Here is a 17741-nt window from a genome sequence, read left to right on the forward strand (position 1 = left end):
GCCGCCCCGCCCTCTCCTCCCTGTGTAAGCAGCAGGCCAGAGCGTTCTCACTCCCGAGGCGTAACATGTGGACGTTTTGTCACGTCCCGCGGCGTTCCTGAGGAACGCGAAAGGAGACCTTCGGCGTTCTTATGGTACGCGGCGGGTTATGGCTGGAATCCAGTGCAATGACGCTCCCGCGGTAGTAGACGTTCCAGCCCTGTATTCCAGCCCTAAACCTAACCTTATCCCTAGCCCTGACCACAACCTTATTCCTGACCTTAACCAGGACTTTAATGATGTTAAATAGCGTGTTTCTAAGCGATTTGAAGAAAAAGAGCGAACATGTGTAGGTTCAGTCCAGACGGTTCTCATATTTCCTCTTTTTCCGAGGTCGTCATTTAGGAACGTGGTGGGTAGCCGAAAACGTAATATGGTGACGATTTGTCACCTAGCGTAAAATGTTACGCTTTGGGAGTGAGAACGGGTTGAGCAGGCGCACCTCGCAAACGGAGGGCGCCCTTACTCCCAGCAAATGGGCGATAGAAAACCGATCGATGCCTGTACCATTCCCACTATGCGATGGCCTGACGTAGGGGCAGAATGAGTACGAGCATTTTTTTTTATTGCCGATGCCCATGATGCCGCCCCGGGCAACCGCCCATCGCCCGTATCAAAAACCGCTACTGGTTGTAGGTACTAACTAAGGTACCTTCCTAATGTCACTTCGCTGCAACAGAAAATCTTTGCCTAATGATTTGTTTCTCCGTAAAGTTGGTTTATGTGAATATCATTTTAACTCTATCAAGATCAGTGGATGGAAGTTATTGCGACTCCATGAGCAGTCTGCTGCTCCCGATGGTGGTGCTTCAGTGCACATATGTAGTAGAAAATATTATCCATATTTGGAAAGGTTCTGGTCAGCAGGTTTATTGTATGTCTTGTCTTTTGTGTCTTAAGAGACCTCTTGGTTGGACGACTTGTAGACTTTCTAATGGTTAACCAATGGATTTGCTCACCTGTGTTTGTGCCTGACATGTGCGCCCTGTGAGGTTTAATTCTAGGTTCTAGGTTTAAACTTTTAGGTGTGCTCAGCTCAAAAGCCCAGTCATTTTAATATCATACACGTCATGCCTTGTAAAACATCCTTCATAGTTAACGTAAAATTCTCAACAGAGTCCTCTTCTAGCTCATAAACTGTACGTGTGTAGTATTCCATAGCTAACTGTTCCAATATGCCTAAGAAAATACACAATATTTCATCTGATATTTCATAATGTCACAAATTACCAAAGGAGTGAGAAGTCAAAGGAGAGACATGATCAGCATCATCCTCTTCCTCCTCGCCTAAAGCCTCCTCTACTGTCTGGGCTTTAACAGATGAAAACATAAACCTGCTTATTTATTCTGGATATTGTCACAATTACTTATTTTCAGAAGATTAGAGCTTGATCACAAATTAGGCTACATTCTCGACCAATCGATCGATCAATCAATCAATGTATTTATAAGCACATTTATAAAACAACACAAGTTGAACAAGTTTTGTTACTTTGTACAGCACGTACACTATAAAGACACATCTCCTGGATGCACTGGTACGCATCTTCAGTGATGTATCCTAGGGTCATCAGGTGTTTCGGGTCTCACAACATCATACACCCTCGCCCAGGCGACCCAGCCGGGGGTGATCAAGCCCCGACTTGCGTACCAGTAGCTACCCACGGATCAGCCCTCTTGATCCACAGCCACCTTGTGGCTTTCTCTGCCGCTTCACTCACAGCCTGGATGGCCCTCTTCTTGGCTGCCCCAGCCACACCCAGCCGCCCTAGGGCTTTGCAGAGTGATCGTCCTGCAAAGCCCCTACAACCCACTTCTATGGGCTCATAGAAAGTCTTCCAGCCCCTTCCCCTGCACTCCTGCACTAGTTCCTGGTACTTTCCTCGTTTCCTTTCATTGGCCTCCTCAATCCGCTCTTCCCAGGGCACTGTGAGTTCCAGCATGATCAGCTGTTTTGAGGCCTCAGAAATAATTATCATGTCTGGCCGGAGTGATGTTTTTGCAATGTTCTGAGGGAACTTTAGTTGTTTACCCAGGTCAGCCTGTAGCTGCCAATCAGAGGCTGTGTTGAGGAGGCCAGTTGTCAAATGTGGGCGCACCTGGGGTTTCTCTCCAGCCTTAATAAAAGAGATTGCCTTCCTCGGAGCATGATGATGCTTGCTGGTGCTGATTGCTGAGGCAATCTTTTCAGCAACTACTCTGAGCACCTGGTCGTGCCGCCAACGATACCGACCATCGGCCAGGGCCCTTGGGCAGCTGCTAAGGAGGTGTTCTAGGGTCCCTCTTCCAGAGCACAGGGGACAGGCAGGTGTCTCGCTCTTTCCCCACAGATGGAGGTTTGCTGGGCTTGGCAGAGTGTCGTATACTGCCTGCACTAGGAATCGGATCCGGTGGAAGTCTGCCTGCATGATGTTTGCCCAGGTGACCTTGCGCTGCAAGGTGCTCTCCCACCTTGTCCATGCTCCCTGCCGCTTAAGGCCTACAGCTCTACTTACTCGCTCTTCCTCCACACCTGCTCGGACCTCTTCCTGGAGTAGCTGGCGTCTCTCCTTTCCCTGTGCCCTGCTGACCTGGGCCTTTGGGACATACCCCAAGCCTGCTCCCCCTGTTGCTAAGACCCCCATCAGTGTTTTCTGCCTTAGGCGTGACTCCGCCACCTCAACTGCCTTCTCAGCCTTCCACTTTCTTCCTGTCCTTACCTCAATACCTGCTAATGCCACCTTGCAGTCTTTAGAATCTCTGTACTGTAGGGCTTCTCGTGTGCGAGCCACCTTGAACTCTTCTGTGAGACCACTGAAGGGTAACTGCACGCTGTTGCTTGTCCCATACAAGGCAGCGCTGGTGAGACTGCGGGGAAGTCCCAGCCACTTACGAAGAAAGCCACTGATCTTTCTTTCAAGGGATTCCACAGTAGTTATTGGAACTGTATAGACAAGCAAGGGCCACAGGATTCGGGGCAGGATTGAATGCTGGTAGATCCAGGCTTTAAATCTTCCAGGCAGGCCGGACTTATCCACCTTAATAAGCCACGCTCCCAGCTCCTCATTTGCCTTCTGAATAGCAGTAGAGTCTTTCAGGCTGGAGTCAAAGAGTTTCCCCAAGCTCTTAACTGGTTGTTCCGTTATGGATGGAATAATGGTTCCTGAAATTGAGAACCGGAACTTGTCCGTCACCTTGCCCTTCTTCAGTACCATCGATCTTGACTTGGAAGGTTTAAAACTCATCCTTGCCCATGAGATGAGTCTCTCAAGACCTTGCAAGATCCACCTACACCCGGGAACTGATGATGTTGTAATGGTGAGGTCATCCATATAGGCTCTGATAGGGGGCTGACGAACACCTGACCTTGTTAACGGCCCTCTGCACTCCACCTCCGCAGCCTTTACCACCATGTTCATTGCCAGGGCAAAGAGCGTAACTGAGATGGTACAGCCTGTTATTATACCTTTCCCGAGTCGGTGCCAGTCTGAAGTAACTGCCCTAGAAGTGACCCTAAGCCTGAAATTGGCGTAATAGTCCAGGATCAGGTCCTTGATCTTGCTGGGAACATGGTGGAGGTGTAAAGCATGCTCAACCAGTTTGTGTGGGATCGACCCATACGCATTAGTCAGGTCCAGCCACAATACAGCTAGGTCGCCTCTGTTCTCATGGGCTTCTCTTATAAGGTGTGTAACTACACCAGTGTGCTCTAGGCAACCAGGAACTCCTGGGATCCCCCCCTTCTGAACTGATGGATCAATGTAATTGTTTCTAAGGAGAAACTCAGTCAATCTCCGGGAGACAACGCTAAAAAACACCTTCCCCTCCACGCTCAATAGCGAGATGCTCCGAAACTGGTTTATGTTTTTCGAATCCTCCTCTTTGGGAATCCAGACTCCCTCTGCGCACCTCCACTGATCAGCAACTCTCCCTCTCCGCCATATCACCTTTAAGATCTTCCACAGGTGGCGAAGCAGCTCTGGGCAGCGCTTATAGACAAGGTAGGGTACGCCACTGGGACCTGGGGAGGATGCTGAGCGGGCTGCTTTGATGACCTCACACACCTCCTTCAAACTTGGCTCCGTCAACTTGAACTCTGCTGATGGTGGGGCAGGGTTGATGAGAGCTTTGTTTGGTCCCAAGTCTTGTTCCCTCAATGGGTCACTCATTGTCTCATGAAGGAAGTTATTCACCTCCTCTGCTGAGCACTCCAACTGCCCACTTCGCTTAACCCCAAGCAATTGTTTGGAAAAGCGAAAGGGATCAGCAATAAAAGCTGCACGTTTCCTGGCTCTCTCTCTTCCTCGCCTTCTGTGCCATTCTGCTCTACGGAGGGTAATCAACTTCTTCCGCAAGATGTTATGCAGTTCCTCTAAAGCTTGCTTCTCCTCCGCATCAGCGTTCTTGAACTGCTTCTTAAGGCTCCTGAGCTCCTGGCGCAGTTGATGAATCTTCATGGCCCTGCGGTTCATGGTGTAAGGGGTCTTGTTGTCACACTTCTCGATCAGGCCGAACCTTTCTGAGGCGTAGCTGACTATGATGGTGGTCATTGTTTTAAGCCTGCTGTCAGCATCTCTTTTGGCCACGGCTTGTATGATGTTGGAGACATCCTCATCAAACTTCTGCCACTCGCTCCGGCTGCTGGCTGGGGGCCACTTGATCCGCTGTTGTGGAACTACACTGCTTGGATTGGAAGAGTCCAGTGCATGGAGGGACTGGGCTCTGTGGGGTGCCTCCTGGCCGGGCTCCTCCTGCGTCTCACCAGGTTCAGGACCTGTGCGTTGCACCTCACTCTCCCGCTCCAAACATTTCATTCTAGCCTGATGGACCTTTAGGCCACGCTGGTTCTTACACAGCTTGCCGCAGATACATGTCTTACTCGTAGTCCTTTCCATTGCGTTGGTCGTTAACCTTAAGTCCGTCCGATTGGAGACCTCATCCTCCCCCCCTCTCGGGATCTCCTGGGGGTATCTTTCTTTAGGGCTTTCCGTAGCTTTTTGGGGTGCTTTCTCACGAAAACTGCAGACCGGGATGCTAGCCCACCCTGCCCCTGGAGCCGTCTTTCCGAGCTGTCATCTGTCTCTCCAGTCGTCACCAAACTTTCTTGGTTGTCACCTAGACTCTTCCTAGGCGTCACTGGCTCAGCCAGAGTTTAACTATAAAGACACATCTCCTGGATGCACTGGTACGCATCTTCAGTGATGTATCCTAGGGTCATCAGGTGTTTCGGGTCTCACAACATCATACACCCTCGCCCAGGCGACCCAGCCGGGGGTGATCAAGCCCCGACTTGCGTACCAGTAGCTACCCACGGATCAGCCCTCTTGATCCACAGCCACCTTGTGGCTTTCTCTGCCGCTTCACTCACAGCCTGGATGGCCCTCTTCTTGGCTGCCCCAGCCACACCCAGCCGCCCTAGGGCTTTGCAGAGTGATCGTCCTGCAAAGCCCCTACAACCCACTTCTATGGGCTCATAGAAAGTCTTCCAGCCCCTTCCCCTGCACTCCTGCACTAGTTCCTGGTACTTTCCTCGTTTCCTTTCATTGGCCTCCTCAATCCGCTCTTCCCAGGGCACTGTGAGTTCCAGCATGATCAGCTGTTTTGAGGCCTCAGAAATAATTATCATGTCTGGCCGGAGTGATGTTTTTGCAATGTTCTGAGGGAACTTTAGTTGTTTACCCAGGTCAGCCTGTAGCTGCCAATCAGAGGCTGTGTTGAGGAGGCCAGTTGTCAAATGTGGGCGCACCTGGGGTTTCTCTCCAGCCTTAATAAAAGAGATTGCCTTCCTCGGAGCATGATGATGCTTGCTGGTGCTGATTGCTGAGGCAATCTTTTCAGCAACTACTCTACAAAGTAACAAAACAAAAAAACAAGCACCAAAAAAGTAACAGAAATGTTACTTTTGTCCAGCAATATTATATCCACTTCAGAGAAGGTTTCACTTATGCTGGCTGTAGCTTCCACCCAGAGAAAGCTTAAGCCTCAACTCATAGCCTCTGTTGTTTATTTCAGCAGCTTCACTCATTACAATCACAAACCAACACAAGAGCTTGTTGCCATTTTTCAGCTGAAACTAAACTCATCTTTTACTCTCCCAGTTTCTCCTTATTTCTCTCCTAGTGATCTTTAGCTTTGTTTCTGTTACACTACAATTAAATCCATATCGCTTCTTTCAAAATAACACATCCCCCTTTATAGGAAGTAAGTAAATAGAATTTATTTATATAGCACTTTTCACAGATAAAAATCATAAGGACTTCACAATAAAAGCAGAAATATATATAAATAATAATATGAAACAATGAAAAAATAAATTAAAAGCTTGTTTGCATAGAAATGTCTTCAGCTGCTTTTTAAAAGAGTCAGTGGAGTTTGTACAGGATAAAGAAAACAGAAGAGAATTACACAACCCTCGTGCCACTGCCTGAAAAGCCTAATCCCCACATGAACCCAGTACGTGGGACCAACAGTAACCTCTAACCTGAAAATCTGAGGTCTAAAGCATGAGATTTTAACAGGTCAGAGATATATTGGGGAGCTTCTCTGTGTAGAGCACGGAAGTTGTTTTTTTTTTTTTTTTTAAATAAAACCTAAACTGGACTGGCAACCACTGAAGAGAAGCCTGGAGTATTAACTGGAGTAGTATGTGACGTCTTATTAGTGCCAGGTAAAGTCTTGCCACAGTATTCTGTACACTCTGAACGCGATCCAAAGCTGATCAGTTGAAGTAAGTAACCTATTCAATAAAACCTATTCATGAATGAAAGAAACCTACAGACATCTTGTAGTGAGATTTTACACATTCTAACTTGTACTTGTATTTTTACATTGTTGTGTTGTTTTGTTTTGTTTTACTTGTGGATTGTAGCTCTTTGTTAATGAGTGGTGAGGAGAGTTTTTGAGGAGCCTTGTTCACTGAAGTTCACTGTATATAAAATTTTATCATGAAAAGAATAAATGAAAGATGAATTCAAGCAGTGACCCCAAGATATGAATCCTTCATTCGACTGGTCACATGTTCCTTAATTTCTATACAACAGGGCAGAGTTTTTATGTAACTAACTGATAGACTTTAAATTGTTTAGCTTTTTGATTATCCATCCAAACTGCAACCAGGATCTGGTTTTACATTGTTTTGAGCACATGTATTTGCTTATGACTTCAAACTGAAAGCATGGGAATCAAGCTGCAGATTATTGTTTTCACATTCCTCTGTCATGGAGATTTAAGGTGGGGTATGTTTTCAAAGTCATTTTCCCAGGCCACTAGAGCATGCAACCTTGAGTGTTTCACATGTTGTTAAGGACATGAGTTGTTACCTTACTTGACAGATTTCAGTGTATGTTCTTGTTATTTTGATCATTTAATAAACAAAAGTAATATTAATCTTGAGTAGATTAAACACCTAAGAAAATGGTTAAAAACATTAGAAAAACCAAACCTGCAGAGAGGTTTTGTCATGCCTGCAGTTCATTTGTCATTACTCTGTAATCAGTGGTGATTAGAACATAATTCCATCAAGTATACCAATTTTTGTCACTGTTAAGTTACAGATGACTAACATACATTGGATGTGACACAGGAAGAAGATGCACACAGAGAACATAACATAAAATGTTACAATAATTATGAAATAAACAATCTTTATGGAAAAACAAATAATTTAATGACTTTTTAACATATAGATGGTAATAATTTCTGGCCGTGTCACAGTGTTTTGCAAAGTTTTGTTCAGGTCGACCTATTGGTTAGGGAGCAGGAAGGATACATACAAGCATATATACATGCTATGATACATATAGTAAGAACATTATCACTATCCTAGGGATTTATCCTTTAGTTGAAGGCAGAATTTTTATTATGGGAGGAAAACGCTGTATTTGTCTGAAAAGAACTACCAAACATAAGTTCAAGATTTAGCGAAGAAATCAAGCACACACAAAGAAAGAAAAGTTTGGTTTACCCTTCTTAGAGACTCTTTTTTTCCTTTCTACTTTTATTTGGCCTGATCTTTAATAGTATTTCACTTTCCAGCTCTTCAGGTGATTGGTGGAAGTGTGACAGTGGTTCAAGGAGGTACGGCCATCTTACCGTGTCATGTCATTGATACCAATGATGACCTGACACAGATTACCTGGCAGAGGAGGACAAGAGAAAAACCTCACAATGACAATTTCCTAACTATCCTACCCAGAGAGGGAGTGCAGTTTGTCAATGGAGGTGATGATCGATTTAAATATATCGGGAATTTTAACAACAAAAATGGAACTCTCCAGTTATCCAATGTTGCCCTGAAGGATGAAGGCAGCTACACGTGCATCTTCACCCTGTTTCCCAGTGGAAATCAGAAGACTGAGATACTTCTAATAGTGATTGGTATGTACAAAATATTCCCAAAATTCTGGGCGTTTGTATGTGAGGCAGAGACAGAGTTACTTTTACCATTCTTCTTGCATGTTGACCTACTTCTGTGCTGTACCTCTCCTAGGGCCTCCTTTCACAAACATCAAGGACAATCTTCCCACTTTGGGCAAAGAAGAGGTTTTATTTGCTACCTGCACGGCTGCTGGATCGAAGCCTCCTGCAGAGGTGAGGTGGCTCACTGATGCTTTGGGAGACAAAGTGAGGACGACAACAAACTCCACACAGTATGACAACGATACAACTACCACAGTCAGCTCTCTGTTTGGTGTTCCTACGAGTGAGATTAACGGTCACCAGGTCCAGTGTGTCATCAGCAGTGACGCCATGTCTAAAGAAGAAACCCTGCCCTTCAGCATACAGATCTACTGTGAGTATCAGCTGTTAATAGAGTTTATTATTTGTCTTTTGTGTCATTTTTAATAAAGATTTTTTTTATTTGACCATAAAAATGTATATTAAAATGATATACAGATATAAACAGCCATAGATTGAACTGAAAAAAAGAAGTTGAACTGAATCAGGAAAAGCCCCGTAAGGCAGTATCAAATACTCTTTACCAGTCAATTTGTACTGTCTAGATATTTCAGCTGCCTCAAATGAGTTTTGTTCACATGAGCGCAGGTATCAACTTACCAATATTCATCATTTAATAATTTTTCAGTTGCATGTATATGTTCAGGTCAGAATTAACTTACAGCAGCTAAAGTCAGAAAATGGCTCAGCAATCCAGTTGTTTTAAAGCAGAGGTACCATTTATGATTTTGGGGGCACACCACTATCCTGCAAAGTAAAGCTGCTGACGATGTCTGTTTTTAGCCATGCCTATTTTGTTTGTTTCTGGTCTACTACTTCCAGCATGACAAAACACCATGTGACAAAGTCTGCCTAAAACTTGTTTGTGAAGCCTGACAATCAGTCCATTATTTTCACTGATCTCCACAGTCATAAGATCCATTCAGTACACATGAGGAATGGCAGAGGATGAAGCAAAACTAATAGAGGCTTGTTTTGAAACTGAACACAGGTTCCTCTGGTTTTGTCCGGTGTTATGTATCTGGTGGAAGTCCCTGAGAAGAACACAAAATTTAATATCCTCAAAACTTTCCATAAAAAAAAAAAATTTAATATCCTTTTTTCAGACAAGGTGATTGTAAGTGAGCCCTTGGCAACCTTCAATGTGTAGCATAGGATCACTCCTTCAAACTAAATAAAAGAAACCAGAATTTATGGTTTTGTGTTACATGATAGGATTCCGGCAAATGTGAAATATTACTTTGACACCATTAGTATTTCCTCATTTCAGAATTAACACTGTTCTCTTTCTGTTTATGCAGTCCCTCCCACAGAAGTGAACATTAGAGCAATTTCTGAGAACTCATTTGAGTGTGTGACAGAAGCCAACCCAAGCGCAAACTTTACCTGGAGCAGGTAAAGTAGTTTGAATAATGATTTAAGCTGAAACTTTAATTTGCTTCTTTTTGTTTGTCTTGTGCAACCTGTTTTTAAAAAGCCCCGAGGAACAAAAAGATGTATTGTATTTAGTGATATACAGTATAACACATAATAAAGTTGTTGGGAGTGAATTGTGGAAAATTAAAGAAGGCAACATTTAAACTTTAGCTGATGGGTGTTTCCTGAACATGCACGCTTTAGGAACAGACTGTGGTTAAACTGTAGGTTCTGAAAAAAATAAAATAATTTAAGGTAAATATATACATCTACAAGTAGAGAAGTTTGGGGTATTATTGTTTTTAGATGTTTTACTAAGTTTTTGAGGTTTTGTTCTTTTTGTCTTCCAGATATTCCTCCTTAGCTGTAGTTAAAAATACATTAACATGGAAAGTTATGCTATGACGAGGCATCTGCCACGTGTTTGTCTTTTCACAATTCACAACAGTCTCTACTCCTAGAATATTGCTCATATTTTAGTGAAATATTCACAAAATTATCACATAATGGGTCTTCACTCAAACTGGGGTCAAGGTCATAACTCTCATTTTATGGGCACTTTTCTATGTTCACAAGAATTACTCATCAAATTTTAGTGAAATTAGATAAATGTGACCTGGATATGACAGTTTGGGAGTTTTCTTGACTTGAGTGGATGTGAATTCTCATTGGTGTGTGCAATACAGCCAACCAGTGTCAATTGAACTTATAACTTTGTGAACATATCACGGCACTGGGTCCATCTGTCTGAAAGCCCCCACCATCATTCCCATCCCCCAAAGGACTGGAATAGACAGCCTCAGTGACTGCAGAATCATACTCCTCATGTCTTGTGGTCATGAAGTGTTTCTTGTGGATAGTGTCTCAGCACATCACAAACATCACAAACCTCCTTCCTCCCTGTCTCGACCCCCACCAAATTACAGTTTACAGCACAGATTTACCATCACCCTTCACAGAACGCGAAGCCATCTAGAGAACAGGAAGAGCTATGTGAGTATGCTCTAGCGTTCAACACCATAATCTTATCATCACCTTCAGATGCCCCTCCCACCTGGTCCTGGATCATAGGTTCCATCACCACCTGGCCTCAATCAGTCAGACAGCCCCCATCCAAGTCTGTCTCCAACTTCAGGTTTCTGGGCACCCACATCTCTGCCAACCTCACCTGGACCCACAACACCATTGCCCTGGTAAAGAAGGTCAAGCAGTAGCTGCACTTGTTCCATATCCTGAGGAAGAATAACTTTGAACCAGTAGCTAAAACTGGTCTTCTATTTCTCCTTAGAGGAGAGCGTGCTCTCCTACTGGCTGGGTGGTAGGCTGCACAAGGGGGAATTAACACTACCTGAAAAATCATTGGTTGCCCTCTGCCACCCATGGAGGCCTTTGCCAGATCCTCCTGTCTCAGGAGAACAAAGTCCATCACAGGCGCTCTGGACGGCGCCTCATGTTATTAATCAGGTTCCAAACATCCAGACTCACAAACAGCTTCTTCCCCAGGGCTATTTAGACTGTAAACAAACACTATCCCCCACATAGTATGTGCCTTTGTATTGTATACCTCTTTATTTGTATATATTCTCTCTTATCTGTTGATTATTCCTGCTGCATTACTATTTATATTTGGCCTGGTGCAACCACAATTTATGTACATATGTACACTGACAATAAACAGCTATTCTATTCTATTGAGGGATTATGGATGGACGTTCAGCTTAAGTAGATGCTATAATAAGTCATGGTTGGTTCTTCAGATAACAATCAACAAAACAAACATTTAAGGTATTTATTTAAGCTGTTTAGTTTTTAGCAGAGGTGGGACCAAGTCATTGTTTTGCAAGTCTCAAGTCTTTATTCTCAAGTCTCAAGTCAAGTCTCAAGTCTTTATTCTCAAGTCTCAAGTCAAGTCTCAAGTAATGTCAGGCAAGTCAGAGTCGAGTCTCAAGTCACTGGTGTAAAAGTCCAAGTAAAGTCACAAGTCTGAAATTTTGAATTTCAAGTCCTTTCGAGTCTTTAAAAAAAAACGAAAAAAAGCATGTTGCAGTTATATACTAAATGTAAATATTAGACCATGTAATTTTTAAATCTGTGTTTTTCTCAACACATGACAAAATAGTGAACGTAGAAAATATACACAAATTGTGAAATTGCACCTCTTTAAAATGCAGCTCAATTAAACTTAGCTCCTAGAATAATTTACACCGATGGTTCTGAGATAAGCTGCTTGTTATTCTTGGATGCGGTTGTAGGACCGGCTTTAAAATCGCATGACAAAAATATCATACACATTAAAAAAAACTGCATCACCAACGTAGCCTGGACAACATTTGCTAGTTAGATGAAGTCAGCTATCTCATCGTAGCATATTTATATGCATATTTATAATCATACGGTTCTTGGAGTGAGTGCACACACTCATGAAGTTTAGTAACTTCCGGTCACTGCAACAAGCCCAGGTACAGTTTACCGACGGATGGGTACAGAACCTTGAAATGCACCGTGTAGAACGAAAGACCATCGTACGTATCATAAGTTTACCAGTCTCACAAATCGTCGTCATAAATACACATTCATTAACCGTTTATTAATATAACCTTTGAGCTCAATGGTAATTAATTAGTAGTGGAAATAATTTCTGGTAGCATCACAGAAATGTAGCAGTGACAATAATATTGTATGCTGTAATCGTACTGGGCAATTAGTGATACAAAACAACTGTTTTACCCTGTGAATAAAAGTATATGTTTTTGTCAATGTACCATGGTAATAACAGAAGCGAAACGCAATATTGTGTCAGGACAATTCACTATTTATGCACAATAAACAAAGGAGCATAGCGCGACAATTTCTGTTCAGCGCCAGACTTGCTTGTAACCTATATCACCAATTATGTTATGAAAATGACGTATTAACTACTAAAAAACACTGACCTTCGTGTAAATGCTTGGAGCAGACTAACCTGTGAGCTGGAGGGTTCTGGGACGTTATATTTGATCTTTGAATGGCTGCAATCCAGGCCATCCGTCGCGTCTTTGTCACTTCGGAAACATGGCTCGAACAATTTCTCTTCAACGACGTAATCCGATAACAACCGATCTCTTTACCCGTCGGCTTCCCGTGGCTGTCATGCGACCGGCTATTGCAGTTAATAATACAACGGCTTCTTGACATTTTTGTGTTTCTTTTTATCGCTGTATAACTGACTTCAATTGAAAGCCTGCGTGCGCTAGTACCTCTTGCCACGAGTTCCCAGAATCCTTTGCGGTTCTACCCGTGAATGACGTCACATTTTCAATCTCTATATAATATGCATGTTAGATTTTATATTTGGGGTAAAATATCAAGTCTTTTCAAGTAAACCGGTTCAAGTCCAATTCAAGTCCCAGGTCATTGGTGTAAAAGTCCAAGTCAAGTCACAAGTCTTAGAACATTTTTTCAAGTCAAGTCTAAAGTCATAAAATTAATGACTCGAGTCTGACTTGAGTCCAAGTCATGTGACTCGAGTCCACACCTCTGGTTTTTAGCAGTTACTGTCAGCAGTTTCACATTTTACTGTATTCCCTCTGGCAAAAACTGTCATTACTGCAGGCTGTCAGAGTCATTACTGGCTCTGACAGTAATGCTTGCTGTAATGTTTTTTTTAGCTTCACTGAACAGATTTAGTGAAGCTTGAAACACCCCCGAGGTTTTACTCTAGTTGTTTTTGCATTTTTACTTCAAGTGCATTTTGTTCAGGAGTTTCCCTATCGTGATTTTAAGACCAAAATTCATGATTCATTTCTCATTTGTAAATGGCCTGTATTTGTATAGCACTTTACTTAGTCCCTAAGGACCACAAAGCGTTTTACACTACATTCAGACTTTCACCCATTCACACACACATTCACTCACTGGTGATAGCAAGCTACATTGTAGCCACAGCCACCCTGGGGCGCACTGACAGAGGCGAGGCTACCGGACACTGGCGCCACCGGGCCCTCTGACCACCACCAGTAGGCAACGGGTGAAGTGTCTTGCCCAAGGACACAATGACCGAGACTGTCCAAGACGGGGCTCGAACTGGCAACCTTCTGATTACAAGATGAACTGACAACTCTTGAGCCACGACCACCCCATTGGCCCTATTTGTGTGTGTGTATATATAGATATATATGTAGATTTCCTGTACACAATTAGGTACAAACGGGCCACAAGTGAAGGTTAATTGTGTGTAAAATGTAAACTACTTCATGAAACTGTATTTCTTTTTGGGTAAATCACTGTGGCGACTTATGTCAAACTCATAACATTGTCTTACTTTTAGTGTTGTATTTTATGTTCTTTTGAGATTTTTCATTATTAACTGATAACAGCTGATTGGAGTAGGTGGCGTAGGGAATCATTTCCTGTTGAAAAAGAGTCACATGACCAAATTTATGTGAGGACACATGAAGTCTGAAGCATAAAGCCCAGCAGACAGAGAAAGTAGATGAACACTATTATGGTAACCTTCATCTCCAACATGGGTTTTAGGTTTTGTTAAACCAGCTAATAAAAAGAAAGCCTGACTGCATTGAACTTGGTTTGTGGATTACCCCTTTGGGCAGTACTTCGTACCTGTGCTGTCCTGGTGCTCCAGGAACCCTGGAGGGTTGTGTAAGCTGGTTTAGCTCAGCAGACAAAAGCTAAAAAGAGTTTTGAAAGATGGTTTCATTTAATTACTCTCAAATCAAAACCAATCGGTCATTTCTCGTTCAACTATGAGGGTAACACGTTCACTCAGACATGATCAAATGGGACTTATTTATGGGTATAAAACAGTGGGCACTAAATATATAACTATTTGGTCAGGTGTGATACAGACTTGCCTGTTTTTCAGGGCAGGTTATTTCCATGATGTGTGCACAGTTCATATTGAACATAAGGACATAGTTAAATGAAATGCTGATTCATGAAAAAGAAACATCCATCCATCCATTTTCTTCCACCTATCTGGGGCTGTGTTGCTGGGGCATCCGCCTAAACAGAGAAGCTGAGCCTGCCTTACCACAGCAACCTCCCTCTAGCTTGTCAAGGGGAATGCCAAGGCGTTCCCGACCAGCTGAGAGATATTATCGCCCCAGCGTGTTCCACATTTTGCCTCCTTCCAGTGGGACATAGCCGGAACACTTTGCCCTGGAGGCATCCTTGTCAGATGCCTGAATCACCTCAACTGGCACCTTTTGATGTGTAGCAGAGTAGCAGCACTACTCTGAACCTCTACCAAATAGCTGATGTCCTTGCCGTATCTAAGGGAGAGGCCAGCCACCCTTAATTTCCTCCACTTGTATCTGCAATCTGTTCTTTCAAAACAACAACGCTAAAGTCCAGACATTACAAATGACATAAACATTTTTTTTCACATTGCAAAACAGTCTTTTTACACTAAATATTTCATTATGCATATTCACCAGTGTGACTCAGCAGTGCTTGGCTTCTCTCTCTCCAGTTCACTACTTATACATTACATGTGAGGAATTCCTGGTAAATGCAGTGTTTATGCATCTAAACAGTTTTGCTTTAAGTGCCTCTAAAGCTTCATTAAGTTATTTTTAAGAGTTTTAGCATCAGTGATCCACAGAAGATGAAAGAAGCCATCTATGTCAACTGTGAATAACCTTCTTTGAACAGAAGTGGTGGATCTGTTCATTGTGTGCACAATGAACAGATCCACCACTTCTGTTCAAAGTATTCTGTAATCCAGTTTTAAAATCCCTTCCAGATGCTTTTTCTTTCCAAGTTCCTTAGACTAGTGTGGTAGAAAACTTTACCCAAACTAAGAATGTCTTCACAAAAAAATGTATTTCAATTAAAATTGAATTGATTGAAATTCATTGGACTTTTGGCACATCTCGCATTTTTCTGCCCTATCTCTACATTTCATGTTGAGCCTCATTTATGTTTTTCCAGATCTGCCCAGTCTGCAGTCTGCTGTCAAAGTAGACCGTGCAAAGCTACAACTGCTGAGTCTGACCTCTGATCTAAACGGCCTCTATCAGTGTGAAGCGTCTAATGCATATGGAAGTAAACATGGTCAGATCTATGTGCATGTGGCATCAGGTGAGGTCAGCTTGGATTTAGCTGTGCAGTTTGTCCAAATCTGAATTTTTTTTGTGTGATTTCTGAGCTTTTGTGTGTTGTTATTCTGTTTTCTTTTTTGTCCATTCCTGTCAAAGGAAACTTGAACATCTAGACAGATTTCTTTGGTAAGCAGCTAGTTTAGAGAAGTGGTTGCCTTACCCTAAAGTCAGCACAAAACAGACAAGTTATTGGATAATGGATGCCTTACCCAGTGCAGTATAGGATCATATTCAATTCAGTTCCACCAATGGAAGCTCAGACCATGTCCTATCTTGTGATTCTTTTCATGATCATATCAAGTTTGTTTCATTTACTTTTGTGCATCAGAACTTGTCAGTACAGGGACATTTTTGAATGTTTGTGGTACAGATGTTGCATGGTGTTTGAATACCGTCAGATTCATCTTAATGTGAAATATAAAACTAAATGCCAGGTAAGTGAGAGAGAACAATAGATCATTTCATATTCTCACTCCCTGTGTCTTTGCAGGAACATGCTCGGCTGCTTGGGCCTCATTTGCTGTTTTTCTTTTCCTGAATGTCATTGGGGCTGCAGCCTGGTGGTTTTTCAAATCTGGATATTTTCAAAGGTGCGTAGAACAATAATCATACAAGCATACAGGATGTAGCATGATAAGTAGCTATTATAGTATTTCAATATTTCATATTGTTGAAACTCCTCAATAAAATCTAAAAGTCTCCACTTGAATTTAAAATTGATTGATTTTATTTCAAAATTGACCCCAAAATTTTCCAACTCTATACGACAAACGATGTCATTTTTTCCTGTGGTATTAGGTTTTTCCCCATGCATGGTGATGAACACAGTGACCCACGATCTCCCAGTAGTCCAGGTGATGATCATGGACAAGATCACCAAAAACTGCAGAGAGAGGTTAGTACAGTTAATTTGTTGAAATGTGAGTTTTTCCCTCACTGTTAATATGTGTCTTGAAATATGTTGGCACTAGTGTAAAACTCTCTGATATGCAGTTACTGGGGGTGTATTTATAGTTTAATTATGAAGAAATTATTTTATTTAATCTCTAGTAAAAGACCCAAATAGTAACGGCAGTAACATTAGTAGCTTATTATGATTGTGTTTAATATTATAGAAGTTTAAATGTTTTTTTCTAAAATCTCCAGTTGAAAATTAACAAATATTCTGAATTATCCGCCTTAGGAATCTGTCTGACAGCAAAAGAAGAAAAACATCTGGACTGAGGGCTCCACTAGTCTTTCAGCTGGTAAATGAACAGATGAAACACAGGTGGAAGTTCCTGGTATCCATTCACATGCCTACCTCTATTTTATGTACCTTTCTTTCTACCTTTTCTTTTTTTTTTCCTTCTTTTTTTTACTGTTGCCACACATTAAATTTAGAGTAATCCCCACTGATGCCTGCTTGTTGATGGAAATATAATAAAGTATTTTAAAAATATATATCGACTGAAAATAGAATTTGGACATTAAATAGGCCTACAAATCAATATTTTCAGATACTATTTGCTGACCTGGGGGATTTGTATGAACAGCATTAAAATCCACTCAGACTATCAGATTTTTTTTTCATAGGCAGTCTAAAAGTTTAATTTGATTTAACCTTTGTCCTTTTTTGTTTTGTGTTTTTTTTCGGTTTCTAGTGTCCTGTTTAAGACATTTGAAGTAAACTTAAATGCTTTTGAATGTAATTTCTCAATTTAAGACCAAAAAACAAAAAAAAACAGTTGACTAAAAGATGCTGTCTAC

The 17741-nt window shown here is 42.2% G+C and overlaps 1 protein-coding gene and 1 pseudogene across 1 annotated transcript; one reads left to right on the top strand and one right to left on the bottom strand.

Moving 5' to 3' along the window:
• Window positions 1-1016: 1016 nt before the first annotated feature.
• On the bottom strand, window positions 1017-6266 carry LOC113007454 (uncharacterized). Its single transcript, XM_026144043.1, has one exon. The coding sequence runs from the start codon at window positions 4911-4913 to the stop codon at window positions 1671-1673; it is 3243 nt and encodes a 1080-aa protein (XP_025999828.1). The 5' UTR covers window positions 4914-6266; the 3' UTR covers window positions 1017-1670.
• Window positions 6267-7192: 926 nt separating this feature from the next.
• On the top strand, window positions 7193-17493 carry LOC113007571 (nectin-4-like; annotated as a pseudogene).
• The last annotated feature ends 248 nt before the right edge of the window (window positions 17494-17741 follow it).

Source organism: Astatotilapia calliptera, chromosome 16 (genome assembly GCF_900246225.1).
Source record: "Astatotilapia calliptera chromosome 16, fAstCal1.2, whole genome shotgun sequence".
In the NCBI taxonomy this organism is placed as follows: Eukaryota; Metazoa; Chordata; class Actinopteri; order Cichliformes; family Cichlidae; genus Astatotilapia; species Astatotilapia calliptera.